Here is a 27,958-nt window from a genome sequence, read left to right as displayed (position 1 = left end):
TTGTGTTTTTTCACTAACCCAAACCGTTTTAAGTGATATGGCTCACCTTGGACCTGGGATGAGCGAAAAAACTCTCATATTGATATATTTCAATCCTTCCATCAGACAAAGAGAATGGTAACCGTTCATGTCGAAAGCAAAAGCAGCTAAATTATCATAGGGTTGAAATAATGCAATTGAGAGCTTTTATTGGATGTCCATCCACCACAAAAAAGCTAGACATATCGATCAAACGGCTGGAATCACTGGAACATGATCTGAATTCAAAAGGTTAGAAGTTCGGACGTATCTTACTGCAGTGCACCGGGATGTATCATTCCAAACACAAAAACCCCAGCCCTGCTCTTTCTTACCTCTTCTTTAAAAGCTGTAGAGTCTCAAAGGCCAAAGAGCAGCTCAATATCTGAAGTAGTTTCTCCCAGAGGTGTGCTGCAGTGATGGATGGAGGAAAGAAAAGCAACAAGAGCTTCTCATCGTCTCCAGTTTCTCTCCAGCAATTTCTTTCCATCATGACTCCTCTCATCGACATGGAAAAGGTCTCTCTTTCTCCCTCTCTCTCTCTCTCTCTCTCTCTCTCTCTCTCTCTCTGGCGTTTGGATGCATGAGAGAATTCAATCGATATGAAACGAGAAAAACCAATGATTTCTCTCTCTCTCTCTCTCTCTCTCTCTCTCTCTCTCTCTCTCGCTCTCTTCGGCGTTTGGATGCCTGAGAGAATTCAATCGATATGAAACGACAAAAACCAGTGATCTCTCTCTCTCTCTCTCTCTCTCTCTCTATTCGTTCTTTCAAGCAATGATATGGAAATTGGGAGCCCAGAATCTCAATTTGAATGCTGGGAGAGAAATTACATTCTGGTGATTTACATTTTAACAGACTTACGGTTGAAATTCAATTCAATTGCGCATCCAAACACGCCGCCCTATTACTTGGCGGAGATTCTACTAGTTCTCTATAGTCTATACTCAATGAAAAAATCGAACGGCCTGACTTCTGGACCAGGGATGTTTGCAGTGGGCCCCACCTTGAGAATGGCCTGGGCTTCGCACACGTGTGCTACACTGTTCTGAAATTCAATCTGCCCTCTTGTGGGCTCCTTGGCACCTCTTCCCGAGCTTCTCCCACTTCCTCCTCTTTTCTCTCTTCTTTATTATTATTATTATTATTATTATTATTATTATTATTTTCATCACAAGGGGTTGTTTGGTAACCTGGGAAAGTACACTGTTGGAAATGGAACTTTTACCTGGGGGCAAATTCCTGGTTCCTGGAATCCAAATCCAGCTAAAAGCCTGTTTTTGGATTCCTAGCTAGAGGCTGGCTTGTGGATTCCATGGAAATAGCTTCCCACCCAAACTGTCACTTTTTCTGTTAATGTTATTTTTTTCCCTACAAGTTCACCTGCACAGTCCCTTCCTTTGCTAGTACCCAATCGCAATTTCTGGATTCTCTAGAATTACATTCCCAGTAGTCAAACATGATGGGTAGAATCTGTTTCTCAGGGAATTTATCCAAATTCCCTAGTGACATTTAAATTCCAGGCTGCCAAATGAATGGTTCTGATGCTCACGTTCTTTAATTAACTTCTTAAGAATTTTCTTCTATGGCTGAAGTGAAATGATCTTTTTGGGAATTTTCCAAATCATTGCAAGCGAGGTCTTTTGGAAGAGGCCTCCGAAGTCTCTCAGCAAGCTAAGGATACAGTGATAGAATGGGCGTTGGGAATCAAAGTCCTTGTAGGATGTTGTGAGGAGGAGCTAAATGCTTCTTGTGGTGATGCAATGGGTTAGAGGGGGTTATAGGATGATTTCTTGTCATCCTTTTCTTTTTGAAGATTTTCCTCTATATGCTTTTTGATTGGTTCCTAATAAAATCCTCATTGCTGTTCAAAGAAAAAGAAAGCAACCTTGGTTTCATATTGCATGGTTTGCATGCAATGTTGTCAATGTGACGAGAGAATGTTTGCTGCTCTTTGGCTCTATATGACTTTGTAGTAGGCTTGCGTATTGCTAACAAGAAAACAAACTCTAGTTTATTGCCATTGCTTCTATTGTTCCATCCATTTACTTCTTTTGAAACTTTGAGGTGTGAGAGGGAATAATCTAATGATTTGCGAACGATTAGTCATCATCATCTAAGCCTTATCACAACAAATTGGGGTTGGTTACATAATCCTATTCCGCCATTCCGCTCTATGAAAGGTTATAACTTTAGTTAGGCCGTAGGTCTTCAAGTTAATTCTTTCTACCTTCATCCACATCCGTTTGGGCCTTCCCCTTGCCCTTTTAGAGTCTTCAACTTGTACCAACTCACTCCTTCCAACCGGTGCGGTTCTTGGTCTCCGCTGCACATGACCAAATCATCTATATCCGCTTCCCCTCATTTCATTACCTATTGTAGCTACTCCTGGGTTCTATTTCTATCCTTGTCTTGCCACATCCATCTCAACGTCCCCATTTCAGCTACACTCATCCTATAAACATATTCTTCCTTAACTGGCCAACATTCTGTTCTATAAAGCATGGCTGGTCTTATAGCTATCTATAAAATTTCCCTTTCAATTTGAGTGGTACACAACGATCACATAAAACTCCAGCGGCACATCTCCATTTCTTCTGCTCCGCTTGAATTCTATGGGCAATGTCTTTCTCAATCTCTTTTTTTTTTTTTTTTTCTAAGAAGTCACGAGAATTGTATTAAAAGAGAAGCCAAAAAAACAGGGAAGAGATTAGGAAGTCTGCTGAGAAAGCAGACAACACTAGACTCCAAGGAAATGAAAATCATAACCCTTCAGAAAATCTACATGAATAGCCCATTCTAAAATAAGACGCTTGGCATTAAAGGCTACAACGTGATCAGAATTTGCAGCGTCCCTGAAGCATCTTCCATTTCTTTCTTCCCAAACTGACCACCAGACGGCGAGAATGGCCATTCTCCACAGTCGCAATCTATGTTTGTCTAAGCTAACCCTGTGCCACACCTTGAGAAGCTTATCTACTGAGTCAGGGAGACACCAACTGATGCTGAAGCGGCTGCAAAAATCAGACCAAATAGAATAAATGAAAGGACAATGAAGCAAGAGGTGATCAACTGATTCTTTGTTCTTCATGCAGCAGAGGCAAATATTGACTAGGGGCATCCTCCTTTTTCTCAAATTATCCACCGTCAAATTCCTTTTCTTACCAACCAACCAGCCAAAAGCACTTATCTTGGGAGGAACCGAATACTTCTAGAGATGTTTGAGCAGAAGAACATCAGTTGGAGCTGAACTATCCAGTTCGTTGTATAGGGATTTAACCGAGAGCTTACCAGATTTGTCCAGCCTCCAAATCAGACTATCTTCAGCTAATGGGTTTGGCGACGAATAGTAGATGCAAACAAGGAGGTCCGCGTATTCCTGAATCTCCCAATCTTGGAGATTCCTCCCGCACTCCACTTTCCAATCTACTTTCCTTCCCGAAACAGAATAACAGTCGGCAACGTGAATATCTTGATTTGGAGCCAGGAGAAAAATGTTCAAAAATTTATCTTTCAAAGGATTGTCACCTACCCATATATCTTTCCAAAAAAGGATATTATCCCCCTTTCCAAGCTGAAAACCGATACCTTTAAGCACTTCATTTTTCATTGAAAGAACACCTTTCCAAAGGTTGGAGGCCCTATAACGAGACAAGTCTTTGGTCCACCAGCCGCCCGCGGATCTTCCGTATTTGCTTTTAATGATTTGATTCCAAAGACTCTTGTCTTCATTGCTTACTCTCCAAGTCCACTTCCCTAGGAGAGCCCGGTTCACAAGCTTTAGATCTTTAACCTCTGCTCTGCCATGTTGAGGTTGCTTGCAAATCAATTTCCAGTCGACATGGTGGAATTTCTTTTTCTCTTCCTTGCCATGCCAAAGGAAATCCCGTCTCAATTTATCAATTGAAGCCAGAATAGAGGGATGACATTTGAGCAAGGACATGAAATATAAGGGAAGGTTAGAAAGGGCCGCCTTGATGAGAGTAAGGCAACCTCCCAATGATAAAAACCGACATTTCCACTTTGCCAAATAACTATCAAACCTATTGATGACCTTTTCCCAAGAGGACTTAGGGAGCGTGCCAATACTCAGAGGGAGACTGACGAAAGATGACGGAAGGGACGCCGCCGAATAGTTAGGCCTGAGACCGCCTCAAAACACCTGATCATAATGCGCGGATTGTCTACTTTCTCCTGAGAAGCTTCACTGAAAACCAAAGTGTCATCTGCAAACTGGATATGCGATATAGGAGAAGACATGCCTTTAATACCGATACCTCTTAGAATACTTGAGTCTTGCCCTTTATGCAACATTCTGGAGAGGGCCTCCCCCACCATGAGAAAGAGAAATGGGGAAAGACGATCCCCTTGCCGCAGACCTCTCGAGCTTTTGAAGAAACCTTTCGGAGATCCGTTTAAAATAATAGAGAAATGGGCCAAGCCAATACATTCGCCTATCCATCTTCTCCATTTGTCACCAAAATCCATACGCAATATTATATATTGCAAAAACGCCCACTCAACGTGATCGTAGGCTTTCTCAATAACTAACTTACATAGAATAAATTTTGCACTAGACTTATGCCTGGAATCCAAGCATTCGTTAGTTATAAGAGCTCAATCGGTTATCTGTCTACTCGGGATGAAAGCACATTGATTACCTGAAATGATTGATCCAATCACCTTTATCGGACGACAAGTAAGAACTTTGGCCAATATTTTGTAGGGGCCTCTAAGTAAATTGATCGGCTTGAAGTCTTTAAAGGTTGCCGCACCCAAGAATTTAGGGATAAGAGCTATAAAGGAAGCTCCAAGTTGTTTGGAAAGTCTGCCTCTATTGAAAAATTCATTCAGGAAAGCCATAACGTCCACTTGAATAACTTCCTAGAAAAAATGGAAAAATAAGATAGGAAAACCATCCGGCCCTGGGGCTTTATCTCCTCCTAACGAATCGATCGCCGCTTTCACTTCTTCCACACTAAAAGGGGCCTCAAGGGAAGAGGCATCTGCAGACGAGATCGAGTTTAATTGCAGGTTATCCAGCCGGGGGTCTGTCCTAGCCATTGTCTTTGAGGATGGAACTGAAATGAGTGATTGCCGCTTCCGCAATTTGATCCTTATCTTCAATACGAGTCTCCTTAACGACTATGCTGCTGATTTTGTTGATTCTGGCGTACATACTGGCGATGCTATGAAAGAATTTTGTATTTTTGCCCCCCTCCTTAATCTATTTCACCCATGATTTTTGTTTCCAGGAAATCTCATCTTCAAGGACCCTAGTTGATAGAGATTGGATCAACTGAATTCTCATGGATAGAATATCTAAGGATGTCACCCCATCTTCAATTTCAACATCTAATTGTAGGGGCTGAGACGTAATCGAATCCGTTTCCATTTGCCTTTTGAGAAAATCCTTTTGCTTCCACTGTTTTAGTTTTTCCTTTAACAGTTTGAGTTTAGAGCATAATCTAAAGCCAGCAAAACCATCCACTTTAAAGCTACCCCACCAATCTGCAATCAAAAGTCTGAATCCTTCGATCTTAAGCCAGGAGGAGTTAAACCGGAAAGGTTTCGGGCCTCAGTTGGATTCGTCAACTAAAAGTAGAATCGGAAAATGGTATGACGTTGTACGCGGAAGAACGCATTGAGAGACAGAGGGAAAAGCTTCTAACCACTTAGGAGACGGCAAGAATCTGTCCAGTCTTGACATAGAGGGGGAGGCTCTCCCGTTGGTCCATGTGAATCGGGAACTAAGGAGGGGGAGATCTACCAAATCTTGATCATCAATCCAGGACGAGAAGGACCTCATAGCTAGAGAGGACTTATTGCCATGAGATTTTTCTTCAACAGATCTGATCATATTGAGGTCTCCCGCTAGACATACAGGACCAGAGAAACGCTGTCTAATATCGCTAAGCTCTTCCCAGAAATTCTTTCTGCTGACTTTAAGATTGGGGTTGTAAACCGAAGAGATGAGGCACCGAAAATCAAAAGAAAGATCTTGTAGGATGACTGAAACCGAAAAAGACCCAACCCAGTTCGATAGGAGGGTCCAATCTAACCGAGTTCCTTGTAAGCAAAATTCCTCTAGCATTGCCAGTGGCATCTAGAGCTACCCATTTTGTATCTCTGGACTTCCAGATAGTTCCCAGCAGAGAACCACTGAACTAACGGACCTTTTTCTCCTGTAAACAAACCACATCCAGACTGTTTCTCCCACAGGAGTATTTGATAAGCCTCCTCTTCTGTTTAGACCCCACTCCCCTAACATTCCACGAAACAACCTTCATTGAGAAACTGACCTGCCCCGTCTGCCCTAAATATCAGCCTCTATACTGATGCCTTGAAGCGTAGCAGTGTTCAAATCTTTACACTAGATCTCTTTATTGCTAGCGGATCTGAAAAGACGATTTCTAGGAGATCTCGAAACTGGAAGGGGTCTACCTTGGGATTCCACACATTGGAATAGAGCAATATAATCATCGGGTCGATCTCCAAAGGATAGGCCGATGGATCTTCCAACATGTCTGATGGCGTCTCTGATCCACTTCTTTTTCTGAATTGTGTCTATCAATTTGGATCTAAACTGGGCATCTTCCAATAACTTGGCCTGATTCTCCTCTTGATTTGAAGATTTTCCAATCCACACCTGCAACGGTTTTGCCTCTATGATCCCATCTCTAGCATCGTCCTGAAAAAGAGAGATTAGCGCAAGATCTGACCAAGCCCGAGAAGAGGAAAGGAGAGAAGAGGTGGGGGAAGTGAGAGTAGCCGAGTTCTTCAACGACCAAGACTGATTGTCGAGTTCCATAACTTCATCACTCCTAGTGGGAAGAGAGATAGGATCGATCAGGTGAGCGACTTTTCTTAGAAGAGTGAGACCCCTCGGCCCCGAATCCCCTGGATGAATGGGGGTCTTTAAAAGGCTAGAGGAGTAAAGCGAGGGGAAAGGTGTATGTCTGGTGTTGGATTAGAAGCAGGAATCAATCGATGATTGGACCTTGGCTCGGGTAAGAGAGAAAGGTTGAGGTTGAATGGTTGAGCGGTTACCGAGGCATCCGACCAATCAGGATCGGAACTGACGGGTGTGATGTGAACCATACCCAAACCATCGAGAACATTGCTGAGGCTGACACACGTATCCCCCGAGCCATTGATATCGCCATTGAGCCTGCCACGTGGAAGCCGCGACTGACTGAGATTGAGGCTATCTAGTTCTCTCGATCCTAAAAAGGGGACATGGTGATGTGGCTCCATGTCGTCCGCCCACGTAGATGTTTTGATAACGCCGTTTACACGAGTTACGACAGCGGCAAACGGATCGCCTGCTAGGTCGACACGCGTCTTGTGAAAAGACCGAGGACTGCCATCTCCATAATTACGAACAGCTGGCTGACGGTGGCTCTCTTTCTGTACTCCCCGGGAGCATGGAATGCGAACTCCTTCATGCTCCATCGGCACTGGGTCAGAGGCAGGAAGAGAAGATGGAGATTCTTTTATTCTCCAGAGGTCAGCCCATTTAGGGGAAGGATCACCACATGCTTCTAGCTGAACTAGAAGGGAGATCGTTCTATTATCCACCGACACCTGGATTTGGGAAGGCAGAGGATCCCCTTTTGTTCTTCTTACCCGAGCTCTGATCACAGCCACTTCTTCTCTGATCTTCGTCTTGGAGTCCAGTTCTATGAATGAGCTTAAAACTGATATCGCGTCGATGAAGAACTCTTCATACCACAGTTCCAAAGAGATTCCCCAGAGGAGAATCCACACGTTTTCCTTCTCGAATATAGAAAACTCCTCCCATTTCTGAATTTTGATAACCGGACCTTCCAAATGTCAGACTCCTACTATAAGCAATATATCTGGGTTCAGGCCAGGGCACAACTTGATCCAAAGATCATTATAGCCTATGGGTTTAATAATATATTTCTCTGGTTTGATACCGCAACATTCATCGATCCATCTCCGCACTTGAGAGATGGAGGCTCCTTCTCTAATGGACACCACTAAGGTGTCTTGCAGGTCCCTTTTTGATCGATTCAGGAGTTCCTGATTGATACTGAGAACTCTGTCTTTCATTTTCTCTATCGGATGGACTTGCTTCTTCGTTCCTACCTCTTTTCCGATTTGACGATCATTTCTGTTGGGATTTTGGGGGTCTTGCAACTTTGATGACCCTGAGGGGTTGAGAAGCACCTCCTTAAAGGAAGGGCCCTCCTTCTGAAGAGGGCGAGTATGAGGATGTTTCACTATAGTTGAGGACGAACTGGAAGAGCTACCCTTCTTCTGAATGTGGTCTGGGCCATATCTTGCCCTTTGAACTAGAAGCTTCATGCCACCGAAGCTTTCGCCATGAAGCATTTGCACTGCCCTTGCTAGTTCTTCCTCGGAGCTCATCCTAACTAGCGCAAATCCTCTGTAGAGACCATGGTTTTATCTCTTGGCATCACGACGTCCATGACTGCTCCCACATGGCCGAAAACTCTAGATAAGTTGATTGGGAGCCATCCTTGAGGAAATCTTCTAACAAATAGGGTTGGATAGGATGCAATTACCTTTCTCCTACTATCTATTTGAATCCCTTTTCCTTTGTGAGAGGAAACCCGTTGCCAATCCCCTGAATCACCCTGAAATCGAAACTTTTCTGAATCAGAGTTAGTGATTGGATTTTCCTCCGATGGGTCACCTAGATCTCCATCTTCGTCTCCTTCGACGATGTCTTTCATCTGCTGGCGTCCATTTGGATTTCGAGGTTTCGTCTGCTGTCGCAGCATTTTCGCCAACTCAATCTTTTCATGCTCATGAATTATCGACCCAAGATATCAAAAGTGGTTCATTTTGGGAAAGTTCTTGATCTGCAATCTTAATTAATTCCTTGTTCCCACTGCTATTGCTACTGAAATTGCACTCCATATGCTCTGTTTCAGTCCAATTAATTGCTCACAATCATTCAAAGTATAAAGATTCATTATTTTTTCAAACTATAGAAGATCATAAATGCATTGGTAGCTAACAAATATGCATTATAAGCTTTCTGTTGCCACTTATTTCCATCACACAAGTTTTCCTCCTTGTCATAATACTGTTCATAAGCTATTATTTGTAGGAAGTGTGCATCGACATGATTTATGTAGATGTGGGAAGTTTATGAAGTGTGCTATCATATTGTTAGGCTGTGTTTCTTTGATAAATTTAGAACCAAGATGATATTTTCATTGCATTTACTCAATCTAGGCCACTTCCAATCCTGATGCATCACAGGACTATGGACACAACCTGTGTATGCTTGGTAACCAATTAAAAAATAATACTCACAGGATGGAAACTCTCGTGCCTTTGCTGTCGAGAGGAATTCTGTATATATAGCAGTTTACAGATGTTATAAAAATTATGTCCTAGATTAATTATAGGAATTGGCAAAATTATAGGAGAGATTAACGTATAGCTATAATTACAATCTTTACATGAATGGAAAGGAGTGAATGAATAAAATTCCTCAGATCATGGAATGGAATCGAGCTTGCTGTCATCTGTTGACTTAATCTTGCTGTCATCTGTTTTGGAAGGTGTTTCCTTAATATGCCCTTGCAAGCTCATCGGGGAAGGCTACACGTTGAGCTTGGACCGAAGATGGGAAAACCTTGTAGAGACTAATGCTTTTGTGAGGCCATTGGCTAATTGGTCCTTGCTTGATATAAAGCGAACTTCCAATGATTTCTGCTGAACTCTTTCACGAACGAAGTGGTAGTCGATTTCCACGTGTTTTGTACGTGCATGAAACACTGGGTTTGCTATGAGATAGGTTGCCCCTATGTTGTCACACCAGAGAACGGGGCGCTGGGAAAGAAAAATGCCGAGCTCACGTAGTAGAGATTGGAGCCAAATAGAATCAGCCGTGGCATGAGCAACTGTTCGGTACTCAGCTTCGGTGCTTGATCGAGCCACAGTCGGTTGCTTTTTAGAGCTCCATGAGATTAAATTGTCACAAAAAAATATGCAAAAACCAGAGGTTGATTTCCGATCGTCGGGGCATCCGGCCCAGTCGGCATCGGAATAAATTGAGAGCTGTGTAGACATGCTAGGCTGAATGAGTAATCCAAAATTAATGGAAAACTTGAGGTAACATAGTATCCTTTTCACCGCTGTCCAATGTTCATCAGTGGGTTTGTGCATAAATTGGCACACTTTATTTACAACGAAGGAGATATCAGGTTGTGTCAAAGACAAGTATTGCAAGGCTCCAACTATGCTTTGGTAGGTAGAGGGATCTAAGTATGGAGCACCCGAAAATAGTGATAGTTTCTTGGATGAAGACATGGGTGAAGAGACAGGCTTGCAATCGAGCATTTTCGTTCGTGCGATTGAGAAGATTATATATGTACTGACTTTGAGATAAGAATAGCCCTTCGTTCACGTGATGAGCTGCAACGCCCAAAAAGAAACTTAGAACACCCAGGTCTTTAACAACAAATTCACTGGCGAGGGCGGAGATCAATTTAGATATAGCTTGCGAGGTGGAGCTAGTGATGATTATTATATCATCAACATATACCAGCACAAAGAGAGTAACCGAAGCTTGCCTAAATGTGAAGAGAGAAGTATCGGAGCTTGAGTTGACAAAGCCTAGTGATTGAAGGTGCTCATGCAGGCAGTGGTACCCGGCCCGTGGGGCTTGTTTCAAGCCGTAGAGTGCTTTGTGCAGTCGACATACATGATTAGGAAAATTGGGATGAACATATCCAAGAGGTTGATGCATATATACCTCCTCCGATAGATTCCCGTGAAGAAATGCGTTTTGTATGTCAATTTGATGAATTGGCCAGTGTTTGGAGACTGCAATGCTTAGAACAAGCCGGATAGTCGTGGGCTTGACCACTGGACTGAATGTGTCGTCGAAGTCGATTCCGGGCTGTTGGTGGTACCCCTTTGCAACCAGCCGTGCTTTACGACGTTCGAGAGTGCCGTTGGCATTGAGTTTGGATTTGAAAATCCACTTGGAGCCGACAATGTTCATGTTTGGTTGTGATGGCACTAGAGACCAGGTGCCATTCTTCATAAGAGCTGTGAATTTGTCATCCATTGCATTGCGCCACTCATTGTATTTGCTTGCTTCTGTATAATGCATGGGGGAGTCAGGAACACCACCTACAACAAAGAAAGACTGCGGAAGTGGGTAGCGGACTGTTCCATCAGTGAAGGCCTTTGGTTTCACGATGTGGTTCTGGGACCGTGTGGTCATTTGGTGGGAACGGAATACCTGAGGTTCTGCAGTAGCGGCAAGCTCTATTGACGGTTGGGTGGTGGACATGTTTAAGGGAAGAGCAGGGGAAGGTGGTGACAAACCAGAAACAGGGGAGTCATTTGAGGTGGGAGATGACATGTGATTGGATGGATTGTAGTGGGACGACGTCGTTGCATTAAGATGTGAGGTAATGGGGGACATGTCGTTGGCATAAGGAGATGACTCATGGGAGGATGAGTGAGTGTCGTTGATGTTGAGGGGAAAAGGTAGAGCAACAATTGGGCTGTATAAGGGCTGGGTGGGAGTGGGTTTGTGTGATGTGCTGGCAAATGGGAAGATGGTCTCATTGAATATAACATGCTGGGATATAAATATTTTGCCACTTGAAATGTCCAAGCACTTGTATCCACGATGCATGTTGCTAAGACCAATGAAAACACATCACTTTGAGCGAAAATCAAGTTTGTGCTGATTGAAGGGACGGAGGTAGGGAAAGCAAGCACACCCGAAAATTTTAAGTTGTGAGAAGTTGGGGGCATGTTTATAGAGTTTTTCAAATGGTGAAATACCAAGTGGAGTTGTGGGGAGACGATTTATGAGATACGTTGCCATTAAAAATGCTTGATCCCAATAGGCATGGGGAACACTGCCGTGAGATAGAAGAGAGAGTCCCGTTTCAACGATGTGACGGTGTTTCCTCTCAATGGACCCGTTTTGTTGTGATGTGTGAGGACAAGTTACACGATGTTGAATGCCAATTTTGTCAAAGTATTTGTGGAGGGAGCGGTATTCTCCTCCCCAATCCGTTTGTATTGCTTTTGTTTTGCTTTCAAATTGGCATTCAACTAGTTTTTGGAAGGAATGAAAAATTTGCATCACATCTGATTTGTTGGGTATGGAAAAGAGCCATGTGAATTTACTAAAATGGTCAACAAATGAGACATAATATTTATTTCCAATGGTTGACATAATAGGGGATGGACCCCATACATTAGAGAAAATTAATTCAAGAGGAGAATGGGAAATAGACTTTGAATCAGAAAATGGAAGACGATGACTCTTTCCTTGTTGACAAGTGGATCACACACCCGCCGTTTTATTTGATGAGAGTGGTAGAGAGAACTTGGAGACGAGTTGCCGAATGGTTTGATAAGATGGATGGCCCATCCGACAATGCCAGCCATCAAGAGGAGTGCGGTGAGAGAGGAACGATTGGTGAGATGTTGTTAGTGTAGTTGATGGTGGGAAGGAGTAGAGGCCGTCTTTAGTTTTGCCGCGCATTAGAATTCTCCCCGTGGTTCCGTCCTTCACCAAAAAGAAAGATGGGTGAAACTCAATATAAACATTATTTTCACTCGTAAATTGACTCACAGATATCAAATTCTTTTTAATCCGTGGTACATGTAATAATTGAGATAAAGTGAAAGAGTGAGTTGGAGTTGATATAGTGGCAGAGCCAATATTCTTTATAGGCTTACCTGCCCCATCGCCGACGTGGATTTGATCACCTCCATGGTATGGCTTCGAGTGTAAGTTGAGATTCTGTAAATCATTTGTGAGATGATTTGTTGAGCCAGTATCAGGGTACCAGTTTGTGTCCGGAGTTGATGAGGGCGAGGTCATGTATGCTGTCATGGTTGGAGGGGCACCTTGGTACGCATGATCGAACCGATAGTAACACTGTATGGCAGTGTGACCAGTTTTGCCGCACACTTGGCAAGATGGTCTTGGGTTGGGTGGGTTACTCTGATTTGAATTTCCTCGCCCACGTCCACCACGACCTCTGCTTTTGGAGTTGGAATTGCTGTAGGATTGTTGAGGCTGTGATGAACGTTGGTTTTGTTGGGATTTTCCACCACGATTGTGTTGATCATTCCGGGTTGCCACATTCACCGAACCTACTGTGGCGTCAAGAGCAGATTGTTGTTGCTCTAGGCATAACTCAAAGCTGAGGAGATGGTTAAACATCTCTTCGGAAGTCATTTTGTCGACTTGAGTTGAAATGGAAGTCACCATGGAGGTGTCGAGGCCTCCAAGAAGGTAGGTAGTGAACTCATGACTTTGTAAGGGCTGTCCAATGGCAGCAAGGGTGTCGGAGTAGGATTTCATTTTCTAGAAATAATCAGAAATGGACATATTTCCTTTCTTGGTGAGAGCCAAGAATTGGCGAGTCTGAATTGCTCGAGCTGAAGAGATGGAGGAGAACATTTTCTCAAGGGAAACCCATACTTCTCTAGAAGTTGAGAGACCTACCATCTGAGCCAAGATGCCCTCGGACAGAGAGGATATCAAGTTACTGAGAACAACCTGGTCTTGATCATACCAGGAGTTGAATTTTGGGTTAGGAATTTCTATGGGGGCAGAGGTGGAGGTGGCTGTATCGGGGTTGGATATGGTTGGTGGGGGAGTAGATATGGTTCCATCAACATATCCAAACAGACATTGGCCATGCAAGTAGGGGACAATTTGTGTTTTCCAAAGGAGATAGTCGTCTTTGGTGAGCTTGATTGTAACCAGACTATAGATGCTTGCAGGGTTAGTAGGAGTATTGGGTGAGGCCATGGGATCGAGCTTGGAAAAAAAGAAAGAAAGATAGAGGTCACGGTTTTGCTCTGATACCATAAAAAATAATACTCACACGATGGAAACTCTCGTGCCTTTGCTGTCGAGAGGAATTCTATATATATAGCAGTTTACAGATGTTATAAAATTATGTCCTAGAGTAATTGTAGGAATTGACAAAATTATAGGAGAGATTAGCGTATAGCTATAATTACAATCTTTACATGAATGGAAAGGAGTGAATGAATAAAATTCCTCAGATCATGGAATGGAATCGAGCTTGCTGTCATCTGTTGACTTAATCTTGCTGTCATCTGTTTTGGAAGGTGTTTCCTTAATACCAATCAATTACAACCCATTATTCTGCTGAGAATCTCCCACCCGATGCCATCCATAGCATCCAAATGATTATTTAAGGATCTTGAAATGAAGAGGGAAAATGCATCTCAGTTACAATATTCTAGATTCGATGACATCCTTGTGTAAATGTTAGCCCATTCTTCACGTGTAAAGTTACTGCTATTGTTCATGAGTATATCTTGAGTTTATTTTTCAGGTGCTCTGATATCTTATTTACTTGCATTTTTCAACTGATCAGGAAGCTGAAATATCAGCATCCATAAGTTCAGGCTCGTCAAGGAACTTGGATACAGCTCAGAAGAGAGGCTCCACAATTCTTAATCTGAAATGCACAAATGCTGAGGTTCTCGATGTGGATTTAGTTCATTTCTATGATTAGAGTGTTCTTTCTTTTAAGTTGAATTTCTTGCCTTTTTATATTGCTAATTTAGCTTTGATTTTAGACAGGGCTGATGGGGAAAGCTCTTCTTGAGTTTCAATCTACCAAGGGAGATGTACTTCCTGCCCACAAGGTGAATATACTGACCAATAAATAGGTATATTGTGGCTTTATCTTATAAATATGTTCTTATTCTTTTCTATATTCTAATATCTAAATGTTGATGATTTTGATAAGTTATATCAAATGCTTGAACTGCATTTATTCACTCACTTTAAAGATTGATATGCATGGATATTTTAATCGATAAGAATTTGTTGCAGCTAGAAGTCATCTTAGAGTTCCACACAAAAGATATACATGTTCCACGTCAGTGTTTATTCGACGTTAATTTGACTCACATCAGACATGAGGAATGCTGGATGTATAAAGAATTTCAGACCCTATATTTCATCGAATTATTGACTCCAGTCCTGTATGGAAGGAGTGGAATGGAAAAATCTTTATTGTAATCATGAGAACCTTAGACATTGATTAGGGGCATTGCCAGCAAGGTCTCTGAAGAAAGGCTGACTATTTTGGCATGCCCTGAAGAGAATTCTGTACCCAAGCAGCTGAACTATCGTAGCTTCACTAGCAATGGGAGATAAATTATGAAAGGTTAGAAGGGGCAGCATATGATCGGCTAAAACTGAATTGATGGGAGTAGCATGGTAGGTGCAAGATTGGTAGGTTTGCTGGAGATTTCTATTGACGAGCCATGAAAGTGGGCTCAGCTTAGCAAATTTGTATGAGTGAAGTGGAGTTATAGACCCTCTGGAATGGAGTAAAGGCTATGCAGTAGTGCAGCTTCTCACAGAGGTTCTGGAAACAATGATTTGGATCATGGGTGATTCTATGAATCCAATTCGTTGGCTTAGGATTAACCAAATTCTTCCATTGTATCAGATGAGGAGTGAAAAAATTGGATGATCAGTTAGCAAATTATGGGGTTGAATGTTATTATAAACTGCGCCTTATCCCAACTAATTGGATCGTCAAATTAGGGGGTTGAATGTAAACATGTAATAATGAGGCAAACCATGCTGTTGTATACTTCTTAATGTAAGGCAATTTCTGTAGAGACTTCTGAATCCAATGAAATTTGCTTCAATGATGCCAAAAGAAAAAAAAAAAAATGTGCTGTAATTTCTTTTCATTTCCTTTGTTTTTTTTGTCGTGTGGATTGTGGAGGAGATTGGAGTTGGTATGAAGTGCCAGCATGGATTGGTGGTACATATCTTCGGTCAAGTTATTTGTTTTGATTGATGTTGCACATGAATCTCTTTAATTTTCATGTGGTGTTGTGCCAATGGGATCTGTTATCTCTGTTCTTATATTCCTCGTTCATTGATTCTATCAATTTGATTTTTATGAAGCTCTAGAGACGTTGCTATTGTTGGGCCTTTTTTTTTTTTTTTCCTGCTCATATAGGCTGTGTTTGGATGCAATATTGAATTGACTTGCAATAGGTAGTTTCATTAAGGTGGAAATGACTAAATTGTAGCTTCTTTCATTTTCAGTCTAAGGGCCTGTTTGGATTGGTGGAAAAAGGGATTGAACAGAGGAAATAAAACTGATTCCTCTGATGTGACAGTTCCCCATGTTTGCAAAAGTAAAGAGAACTGAGGAAATGTGTTTTCCTTTCTACTGTTTCCCCCAGAAAAGGGCCATTTCCTTTTACTCTCTAAAACTAAGAAATGAGATTTCCACTATTTTGGAGAGACAACTCTCACTCTTTGAGCATTGACTATTCCATGTTTCCATTGAAATCATGTATGCTAAATCAAACATGTTATTTAAGGATTCTTTTCCACAGTTTTCCTCAGATGTGATATTTTCCTTTCCTCATATACTTTTTGAGTTCCATCAATCTAAACAGTTCCTCAGGCCTGAGGGAGTAGGCTATAAATTGCAATTGCATTACTTTCTAGTTGCACTTTGAAGGAATGTAACTACAATTTGAGGGATACTTCATCAATATATATGCTAGAAAATGTCATTATTAATTCTGTTTTTTGTTTCCTTGTGATTATATTGAATGTTTGCAATTCAATTCATTGTGTATCCATATAAACCCTTAGTTTCTCCCTTTTTGAAGGCAGCTGAACTGTTTGGGTCTTGATTGCAGTTTGGACCTCATGATGTAGTTGTTCTAAAACCCAACAAGGCTGAGTTAGGATCCGCTTCCCTTGGACAAGGTGTGGTTTATCGTCTAAAGGTACCTTTTCATTTCACGAAATGTTGAGTGATTGCATTCATAACTCTGTCATATTCTTCAGTAACAGAAGAATCTTGTATTCATCCTCATAGCAGTAATCTGCTAATAATGTTGAACAGGACTCTTCCATCACCGTTGCCTTTGATGATATTCCGGAGGATGGTTTGAACAACCCGCTTCGCCTTGAAAAGGTTGCAAATGAGGTAGGCTTTCATATCTTGCTCTCACTTTGGCTGCTCTCTCTCTCTCTCTCTCTCTCTCTCTCTCTCTCTCTCTCTTCTATTGTCTTGTTTGATAATTAGATAGCATAAAGAAGAAGCATCTCATACTATTTTGGCATTGTGTTTGAGTGATTTCATGTTTAACATAAACTGATAAAACTTTTACCTATCTATTGTCTGCCAGGTATTTACTCTAAGCACAGAAAATTCATTGGATCGTGCATAATACTTCTCTGCGTAAAATTCGAAGTCAAACTTCAGGAAAATTTGATGCTGTTCTAGATTTGAAAAGTACTAGATCCATGAGAGAACCATTTAAAGATACTTTAAAAATTATTGAAAAAGACATCCATGTATAGATAACTAATGGATTACAGAGTGCTGAGTGCTGACCCACTGTGTAACTTACTCGTTCTTGGGTTGCCTGTGTGGAATCTCAAGCACTCCTCTTCATTAGTTGCTGAAGGCAGCTAGGGAGTATCTTCGACATGCACCTTGCAACAGCAGTGTTGGCAGCTCAAAGCATATAAACAAAATATTTTTATATGCTTGGTGTATCGTGTAGGGTCATGATACTGATAATCATGCCAGATGCTTGTTGATTTAGCTGAATCCTAATGTATTCCATTTTCCATGTTTTAAAATCCCAAAACGTGTTATTTTCATATTGTAGAAGGTGGTACTGCGGATACATTAGGGATTGATATTTCCATTTAAGTTGGCAGAAGCTAGAAAGACTAAACCATCATTTTGCTTAAGGTGGCATTTGGTTGCACCAAATATGATGAGATTTCATGATTTTTGCACCAAATTGGACTGATTAATCAAGAAATATCTTTTTCTTTGAAAGGCAAAGAATATCAAGGAATTCAGCATAATAGCTCAAATAGTTCAAGCAAAAGTCATAAATCTGAATACAAGTGGCATATTACGAATGGGATACTCATTTCCTTATCCGTGTCCTGGATTTTGGTAAATGGAGAGTTGTATCTCTATTCCCATATACATTTACCTGTGTGCGTGCGTGCGTGCGTGTTTGTGTGTGTGTGTGTGTGTGTGTGTGTGTGTCTAATATCATATATTTTAGAGGTGCATGGCATATGAGAGATGCAGCTATGCCCGAACTGTGGTGGTGTCATATAATGACAGTAGAAGCATATTAGATATTGGAATACATATAGAGTATATATGCCTTGCAGTTCAAGATAATAAGGTGGAACTGCTGGGCAAGGAATATTGCTTTGCTTGATTCTGGAATATTTTGATATAGAATTTGTTATCATGAGTTTTCTAATTCTCAATTATCAATTGTTTATGTAGGTTACTTATCGTAGGATGAAGGATGCCTTAGTACAACTAAGTAAGGGTGTTCAGAAAGGACCTGCTGCAGATTTGATTCCTGTATTATTTGGAGAGAAGTGCCCGACCGTGTCAAAGAAGGCTGTATCATTTGCATCATTTAACTCCAACCTTGACCATTCTCAGGTGTTCAATACATTGGTTACAATTATTGTATGGGTTTCTAAGCAAATGGCATCATGCTATTTAACGCCACCACTACTATCCATGTGTTACTTGAAAGGATTAAGAATCGGATAATCCTTTAGAGGAATTAATTGATACTCTAGTCAGAGCATGATAATCCATAGGCATGCATATAACCACCATAAAAGTGGTATGCATGTACCTCAATCCAAGCTGTCCAAATCATGGGCCCGCTATAGAGTCACATTGACCGGATGATGCCAACAGTTGCAAGAATCTTTTGCCCAGGAGCTGTTCTTGCTTTGAGCTCACACTTTGAACTTGTGGTTTCTCTCCTGTTTAGTAGCTGTTTATACTTGCTAACATCTTGATAGGGATTCCTCCCATCTCTTATACTCAAATCTGCTGCTGCTTCTCTTCACACTTTCTGAAACTAAATGCTAACTGTTGGATTGGCTTAAATGATAAGGGTCCAAATTCAATAGACTAATGCCTGTTCATCAGAAGGGTAAGACTGAATCTGATTTTCGTTCTATCGCCCATCTACAACATTGCCCATGATTTTACTGTTTGGATTGAGGTACGTAAGTGTGCATGGATTGCCATGCTTTTCCAGGCTGTCAAGTGATTCCTCTTTTCTTTATTCATACTCAGATCCACAATTAGTCTGGCGTACGCTATTATGATCTTCATACACTTGTGGGCTCACTAAATTAGGTGTGCATTTTGCAAGCACGCACTTTGTGAGGATGCATCGCATGTGTAGATTGACAAAGAACTTCAATGTGGAGGCCACTTTGCAAAATGTTGACGGAGTTTTCTGTTCGATTATTCAAAATAGCTACTTCTAAAATTTTCTTCAAAAAACTGCTTGAATAGCATCAACATGTTTTTGTCATGCAGCGGACTGCACAACTATTTAAGCTTGCAGGTCGCTGTTTTCTGTGTAAATACATTTTGAAAATTTAACTGGTTCTTTCCATGATTCATTCCTTTCCCCCCCTCAATTAATACGAACTGTTGTTTTTGTTGTAGAAAGGTGCCATAACGAAGGCCCTGTCATCCCAGGACATTTTTTTGCTGCACGGTCCTCCAGGAACTGGAAAGACGACAACTGTGGTGGAAATTATCTTGCAGGAAGTGAAACGCGGATCAAAGATTCTAGCATGTGCTGCTTCTAATATTGCTGTCGACAACATTGTCGAAAGACTGTTTCCATACAAGTAATATTGCCTTGCCAAGCCCATTATGTCCTCTATTAAGAAATATTTGCTGAATGTTGTCTTTTGAAACTTTCATGCATTGCCCAGAGGGTTGTCTGTCAAAGAAGAAATTGGATCAGGCATTTTGGACACTATTCTGTTGCTTTGTCATTTTCTGGTCTGCCTACTGCGCTTCTTTGGGACTTTTTTCTACAATGCCAGTGGAGTCAGCAATAATATATAGTAGTTTCATTTTAACCTGATCCTGTTTGTATCATCTGTGTACCATGTTGTTCGTTGTTCCATGTTCTCGCTACAACCATTTTGCATTTCTCAACTTTGTTGCAGTTGTTTCCTATCTTTTCTTTACATTATTAAGAGACCAGAGTTTTTTTTTTGGGTTGTCATAATGAAGATCCAAGCTGCAACTTCCATCTGTTTGAAAACTGAGTACCCAGGAAATGCTCCATCTTTCCTAAATGGATTCAGTTTGCAGATGTTATTATTTTGTTGATTTTCTCTGTTGATTGGAGCAAGTTCTCAATTAGCTTAGCTGGCGCAGTGTTGGATTTGTCAATATTGCATTTCACTTTGTTGAAACCTTTTCATTGGGTGCCCATTTCAGTTTCCTTTGAGCTGGAAATATTGAGTTGTATTGCTCACATGCACTTGCTATTTCCTCCATCTAGGGTGAAGTTGGTGAGATTGGGTCATCCTGCACGTTTACTTCCTCAGGTATTGGAGAGCGCACTTGACGCACAGGTAGGGATGCTTTTAATTGTCTTTCTATAATGAATGATAATGATTCTTGATACAAGAGTTCTTTTGTTGAACATGCTTGTAAAGTTGTAGTTGTTGTTACAATATTGACGAGGTGATTATGGTTCTTGAAAGAATTCACTGAATAACAATCAATATTCAGATATTTGGGTTCATAATTGCATCTGCATGTCTTCAACACTTTGCCATTTATCTGATCAGGGTTTTCACTTGCCATTTTGTGAATCGTGAGTTGTATACAATTTCTTGTATGGGGGGCTTTGCATAGATTGAGTTTGGAATTCTAAAATGTCACATTTTTTCTTCATGCTTGCTTCATTGCAAATAGGCTACGACTAAAATTCCATGAAGCTCTGATCTTCCCCAGTTGCAATTCAATCTTCAGTCATTTCTCCCTCTTTTTTTCTTTTTCTTTTTTTTTGTAAACACTTCGAATTTTTAATGGTACTTCGATTTTTATCCTGTAAACAAGGAACTTTTGTGCCTTATTCTGACTTCCATTTTTATACTTACCATTGTCAATTACTTGTTAGGTTCTGCGAGGGGATAATAGTGCTCTTGCAAATGACATTCGCAAAGAAATGAAGGTAATTAATACTTGAAAATTTTCTGATATATTTAATGTGGATTTAATACAAAAGTTTGATCAACCATTTGCTTGGCCCCGTTTACTTTACATGTGGGCCTGCCTTAGGGATCCATTGTTCATATGGGGGGCCTTATGGCAGATAAGTGATACCCTGAAAATCTTCCCATTGTATGTTCTCAACTGTCCAATCAGGCCCTGTTAAATGCAGACAATTCGTGCAATTGTCATTTTCATTTGGTTTGTGGGATCATCTGATAATGGAGACATTAGGGCATATTCCATCCCTTGATGGTGCCCTGAAGTACAGTTCAGGTTGATGAAAGGTGGCCGACACCTGTATCCTTGCTGGGTCAAGATGGTTTCATGAAATTGAGCATCCTATGATACCTTATTGATGATAATCACCTTTTTTTTAATCACTAATAAAGCTCTTTTGAAGCCCAAATTGCCCTGAGGTGATTTGTTGGTGGTCCACCTGAATTTTATCATGTTTGCTACTTGTATTTTTAGGGAAAGTATTCTAAGCAAGGTTTAAAGTATCACCCAAAACTAGCACATCACCCAATGTATACCAGTATTGCCTGCGAACTATACAGCTGTATCGGCCCATATCAGCCCGAAACAGCCCAATAGAGGGGTGATATGGGGGCAATACGGGACCATATTGGTGGTGAATGATATAATACCCTATACCCCAATTTGAAACCTTGATTACAAATACTTTTTGGTGGAAATGCTCATGTCCATATGAAACCCACTTGCAATGTCATAACTCATTATCCTTGCTTTGGGTGTTCTTTAACTTCGTTGAAGCCGTCACTCAATCCATGTGTTTGAGGACAATTTTCTAAAGCTAGTGCATAAGAATTGACTTGTTTAGCCTGAAAATTGTGACTCCAATGAGTTGATCCAACAACTTATGGAAGATGTGTGCACGGCATTGTAACATGCATTTTATAATGTTTAGAACTGTTTGGTTGCCACTTAAAAATGAGTTTACTCATTATATTTAATCGTAATTATGCATTAGAGGTCAATTTTATTTTTTTATTTTTGTTAGGAATTAAAAATATAACCAACAATTTATATTAACTGTCTCTAATACGCAACTGATATAACTGATTTTTAATTGTCTACGAAACAGGCCCTTAGTTTTTCTTGTAGGCATCAGCATCTCTCCTAAACTGTAATATATAGTTAAATATTTCAAGTGTGATATATGATAATATGGCCCTTTACCTTAAGAATTGGGGTATGAAGCCCAGCCGTTGCCTTCAGAATCAGACCACATCCTTTTGAAGTCTTAATAATTGATAGTAATATTCCTATGTGATATATGCTCCATGACTTTGGTGCAGTTGATGAAAAGTTAATATCTAATTACTAAGAAATAAGGAAACAAATTGAATTTTCTCAGGAGATGATTAAACAAGTCAAGGCTAGCTTTAAGCTGTAACAGGACCAGGTTGTCACTCGTTCTTTACCTCATCTTTGGGAAAGAAGAGTTTACCCAGATGATAGCCGAATGAGTGTTTGATCAGATACCCTTTTTTTTTTTTTTTGGGCAAAACATCCCTAGAGTTTGTGATTTTTCTTTCTGGATTCCATGGTTCAGGCAGCACCGAAACTAGTACATCAGCGCGATTCCAACCTGAGTCTCCCTGTTAGAAGGGGCCATGTGCTACGAGCTCAACTAGCAAGTTGGATAGGTTTGAACAGATTTTTTAATCTTGATTTAAGGAAACTAATAATGTGATTAATGCTTCATAGGTGCATAACTGTACATTAGGTGCATCGTATGCTTGGTCCAATTTCATAAAGACAAATCTTATGAATTTCCATAATAATTTTGGGCCTTGAGCATGTAGGGTGTATACATGGGGACCATGGTCTTGGGATCCATATTGTTGATTTGACAGGATCCACTCTGTATAAACTAAGGTACCTAGATCGGTGTTTCTCTTGTATGTGGTATGGATACCATACCAGTAAGCATACACAATATAGTTGTATTTACGAATTGATGTTTTAATTTAAATTTTAAATGATGAGTGCTTAAAAAAATAAATAATAATAATTAATTTTAGATATTGCATGCTTAGTAATTATTATATGCTTGCTATTTCATAAATCAAAGTATAAATCTGTACATTATAATTATAATCTAGAATACAACTTAATCAACACTATGAGTGTAGAACAACGATTTCGGATAGGGAAAAATAGCAATCCGGATTGCAAATGACCCATAATCTGGATCGGGCAACTCAAAACAGAAAACATAGGGGGTTTGACGATCTCGGTAACAATGGGATAGATGTTGCTTCAAAAATCTCCCCAGCTAGTTCCTAACCCTTTGATCGGTGGCTGGCAAATAGATGGTTTAGGAAAGTACTACAAACTCCACTTGCAGTTGCAGAAAGGCCAACAATTGGATGGTTAGGATCTGCCTATAATCTGGATCGAGCAACTCAAAACAGAAAATATAGGGGGTTTGATGATCTTGGTAACAATGGGATAGATGTTCCTTCAAAGATCTCCACCACAGGACAGTCCTAAATTCCTAACCCTTTGATTGGTGGCCTGCAAATAGATGGTTTAGGAAAGTACAACAACGCCTGCATGCAATCGCAGAAAGGCCAACAATTGGATGGTGAGGATATGCCTATCTAGGAAATCTTTGAGTAGCTGTATATCCACTGTGGCCTGTGGGGCACATCAGATCAATGGTGGGGACTGAGTCATGGACCCCACTTGTAGATGCTCAATGCCCCAAGATGCTATGCATATCTTCAGGTTGAGGATCATATAATTCCACTTTCATGGATGGTCATCCCTTAAACATCGTACAGCGATACTATTGGTCTGCATGCCTGAAAGAAGCTAATATGTGAGTTTCACCATCTTGTTCAACCTCTTAAGATTCTCTTCGCGTCCCATTGAATATGTTCTTGCTTTCTTTGTTTCTCAGGTTCTGAATGGGAAGCTACTGAAAACCAAAGATCGAAATACAAAAAGGGACATCAGGAAGGAGCTTAGAACCCTTGCCAAGGAGGAGAGGAAGAGGCAGCAGCTGGCAATCACAGATGTAATAAAGAATGCGGATGTGGTTTTGACAACTTTGACAGGTGCATCTTCCCACAAACTGGAAGGAACTACATTTGATTTGGTGATTATTGATGAAGCTGCTCAGGCACTCGAGGTTGCATGCTGGATGGCTTTGTTGAAGGTGCAGTCTGTAATTCTTTCGTGGTATTTTGATAGAGTTCGGATCCAAATATACAAAGCCTTGTACATTAAGCTTCATGTAAAAATGCATCAAGTTTCATTTAAGTCCATTAAAGTACATGATGTAAATGTGTCTAAATTCATCAAAGTGCAATGCACTTGGACATATTTAGGCGCTCTAAAAGGAATTATACTCATCTAGACGCACTTGGATGCATTGTGTATGTTAAGCTTCACATACAAAGCTTTGTGTTGGATCTGGCCTCATAAGTAGTAGCATATAATATTTGTATCTTTGGATAATTTCTTGTGCTTCCTGTATTATACAAATTATCCTAAGTTTTTTCCCCCCTACGGTTGCCTTGTTTCTTGTTTTTCTTAGATATTTGTATGCTAGACAACTCCTTAAAGGCCAGTAGCTTATTGTACTTAATTTTCTACTTCTGTTCTCTCATGTTGTAAGCATGTTTTATGCTGAGTCATCTGGGCTTTTCTTTTCAGTACCCTTCTCTCTCTGAAGCAATGTTCTTGTTATATTTTCACCTCCTATTAATAGATTTCACACTCATAGAAAAGGTCCCTTCTTTGGAAATGGTATGATAAATTCTTTGTTAGATGTATGTGAAAATTTGAATTTTAGGCAATACATGCAATCACTGACCGCAATTAGCTGGGATAAGGCTTAGATGACGATGATGAGTCAATAGACGCAATCATCTGACCAGTCTAGGTATTTGTGGAGGCCTTTCTATTTGGGGAGTGGATGAAATTGATAAAATCATTTGAAGACATTGACATGCCATATTGCCATTGACTGTTTTGCCTATTACAAATTAATAAAAGGAAGCCGCTATGTATACTCTTCCTCTTTGATTTGCTTGCACCCACTTTGCTTTCAGGAAATTGAACGAGTAATTCTACTTCAATTCCCAAAACAGAAGGTGAATTTAACCAAATCAATCAGAGTGGGTGTTGATATCAACACCTGTTCAGAAAATTGTGATATCATGAAGTTTTTTCTTGCTGTTATTTACAGTCAAAAAAAATCTTTTCCTTGTACAAGGTATCTTCTTGTGCAGAAGTTTACATCTCAAGAAGCTATCTGTATGTGTCCATTGTCGCAGGGATCAAGATGTATACTTGCAGGCGACCATCTTCAGCTTCCCCCGACTATACAGAGTGTTGAAGCTGAGAGGAAGGGCCTTGGAAAAACCCTCTTTGAGCGGCTTGCAAGCTTGTATGGGGATGAAGTGATGGCCATGCTCACAGTCCAGTATCGCATGCATGAGCTTATTATGGACTGGTCATCTAAAGAGCTATATGATAGTAAGGTGCTTGGAATCTATTTGTTGACTTAATAAAAATGCTTTATTATATTAACAAGTAGCAAATTTGCCATTTGTTATACTCACTCTACAGAAGTAATTTAACCTGATTTTGTCCTATGCTTCTTACAGATCAAAGCGCATCCAAGTGTAGCTGGGCATATGCTCTACGACCTTGAAGCTGTACAAAAGTCATCTTCAACAGAACCAACCCTCATTCTCATTGACATAGCAGGGTAGATACTGTATACTTGTATTGAGTACTACTCCAGCATTGTTGACTCAATGCACTCTTGAAAGTTGACACCATCTGATCTGCTTCAGGTGCGACATGGAAGAAAAGAAGGATGAAGAAGACAGCACTATGAATGAAGGTGAGGCAGCCGTTGCTATAGCCCATGCTAAGAGACTGGTTGAGAGTGGTGTCCTTTCATCAGACATTGGAATTATAACCCCTTATGCTGCACAGGTCTAACTAGCTCCCCGACTTATTTAATTTCAAGTTATTGTGCTTAATTTTTATTGTGAAGAAAAAGAAGGATTATCAGGTCCTGATGCACCCGGATCAGGGGTGCTGGGTTTGGTGATCAAGTGTCAGGATTGTTGATTTAATGGGGTATGCCCCAAAGTTCATCCATATTGGAAGATCTTAGTCATAGCCATCCAACTTTAACCCTTTTTTTTTTTTTGGATGGTTGTATTATTTTTCCCTTAATTTTCTCTCTGTAGTTTCTCTAATTGAAGGGTTAGGACTTTGAGATCTCCCAATGGGGGGATTTGGAGCTCCTCTATCCACGGTGGGCCCACTATATTAACAATCTGGACCACCAAACTATGGGCCTCAGATGTACGGAATGTGCATGTCAAGACACTATTCACATCTGGATGCATCAGGAGTCAATAATTCCTTGAAGAAAACCTGTAAGAGAACCATTGGAAAGGAAACTCAACAACTGATAAGATGCAACACTCCAGAATTTTGGTAATGTACTGGTTTTCATCTGATGAGAAGACTTATCTGCATTTTTCGCATCTTTGATTGAGGCATTCTCAAATATTTAATATTAAAATGAAAACCTTTGCCCTCATGGTCTTCTGCAGCTCTATTTTGTTTGTTTGGATGCTTTGACACTTCTCTGTCACCATTTATGAACACTTTGGATGGCATGTTATGTTTCTGCAGGTTGTCTTGCTAAGGATGATGAGAAGCAAAGAAGACAAGCTCAAGGAGATGGAGATATCTACGGTCGATGGCTTCCAAGGTCGAGAGAAAGAGGCCATTATCATTTCCATGGTCCGATCCAACTCAAAGAAAGAGGTATTCTTGATATCTATATCATATCACATTATATGCTTGCAATTAGGTATTTATGTTGGATACAAAAAGTTAAGGTAATGGATATATCCTGTGTTTTTCAGGTGGGTTTTTTAAGGGAACGCAGGCGAATGAATGTGGCCGTGACACGTGCTAGGAGGCAGTGCTGCATTGTGTGCGACACTGAAACTGTAAGTCATGATGCTTTCTTGAAACGCTTGGTTGAGTATTTCGAGGAGCATGGTGAGTATTTGAGTGCATCAGAGTTTGGATATGAATAAATGGTATTGTTAGCAAAGGAAATCTCTATGACTAAAATTTTTGCTTGGCGGGTGAGCTAGAATCAAGCTGGCTGCCCTTACAGGCTAACACTAGGCTTGTTCCTGAATAATTTTATTACATTACCAAAGCTCTTCTTTTATAGGGATTTGTAAGTTACTGTGTTCACTCAGTTCAAGTGTACAAGGAAAATTTTAAGTAAACTGCTTGTTTCACATGTTACCTTACAAGGTGGTGGTATGTTATAAAGAAACCCAATAATTCATGTTGAAAACTGCTATTTATCGTGAACCTTGCAACTATGCTAAACAACTCTATGCTCAAAACAAAAAGGAAGAGGACCCGTGTGTTAAAGGGGCATGCTCCAGTGGTACTAGTAGCACCATAACATTGTGGTACTACCAGGCAGATGTGTGTTCCAGTGATGCGTTCACAGAATCCAACCCGTCCATATGATGGGTCACCTCAGAAAATCTCTGGAGCCCAAAAATCATACCAATCCAATACTCTGATGGGCCATAGCATAGGGAGCATATTGAGAGGGAACGCCCACTGTTAATTTGCGTGGAGGAGTTAGACCTAGTGCTGATGAAAGGTCATGCCAAGATTCAGGTTGTTTTGTAACTCAGGCGGGCTCCTGTGGAATTCAACAGCGGGTGTTCCCTCACAGCTCCTTCCTATTTCTGTGGCTCACATTATTTGGATCAAGCTGA

At 40.7% G+C, this 27,958-nt stretch overlaps 1 protein-coding gene across 2 annotated transcripts; it reads left to right on the top strand.

Annotated features, from left to right (window-relative positions):
- The first annotated feature begins 352 nt into the window (after positions 1–352).
- LOC131221204 (uncharacterized) lies at positions 353–27,460 on the top strand. Of its 2 annotated transcripts, XM_058216382.1 has the most exons (15): positions 353–536; positions 14,421–14,525; positions 14,626–14,694; positions 16,732–16,821; positions 16,941–17,024; positions 18,363–18,527; positions 19,563–19,750; positions 20,419–20,491; positions 21,043–21,096; positions 24,070–24,327; positions 25,451–25,657; positions 25,784–25,887; positions 25,976–26,120; positions 26,835–26,969; positions 27,071–27,460. In XM_058216382.1, exons 1-15 carry the CDS (start codon positions 438–440, stop codon positions 27,245–27,247), a joined length of 1,953 nt encoding a protein of 650 aa, XP_058072365.1. In that variant the 5' UTR covers positions 353–437; the 3' UTR covers positions 27,248–27,460. The 2 variants fall into 2 exon arrangements, with proteins under 2 accessions (XP_058072365.1, XP_058072374.1); XM_058216391.1 differs by lacking the exon at positions 353–536 and having other exon boundaries at positions 14,630–14,694.
- Positions 27,461–27,958: the final 498 nt, after the last annotated feature.

The sequence above is a fragment of the Magnolia sinica genome, chromosome 1 (genome assembly GCF_029962835.1).
Source record: "Magnolia sinica isolate HGM2019 chromosome 1, MsV1, whole genome shotgun sequence".
NCBI lineage: Eukaryota > Viridiplantae > Streptophyta > Magnoliopsida > Magnoliales > Magnoliaceae > Magnolia > Magnolia sinica.
The sequence above is the reverse complement of the archived record's forward strand: the minus strand, read 5'-3'. Positions and strand labels throughout refer to the sequence as shown.

Bases quoted from the DNA above. Each gene is read 5' to 3' on its own strand.
- LOC131221204 (XM_058216382.1), top strand. From the start codon at position 438: ATGGATGGAGGAAAGAAAAGCAACAAGAGCTTCTCATCGTCTCCAGTT. The intron at 537-14,420 runs GTCTCTCTTTCT...TCAACTGATCAG, and splicing joins CTCTCATCGACATGGAAAAG to GAAGCTGAAATATCAGCATC. The intron at 16,822-16,940 runs GTACCTTTTCAT...AATGTTGAACAG, and splicing joins GTGTGGTTTATCGTCTAAAG to GACTCTTCCATCACCGTTGC.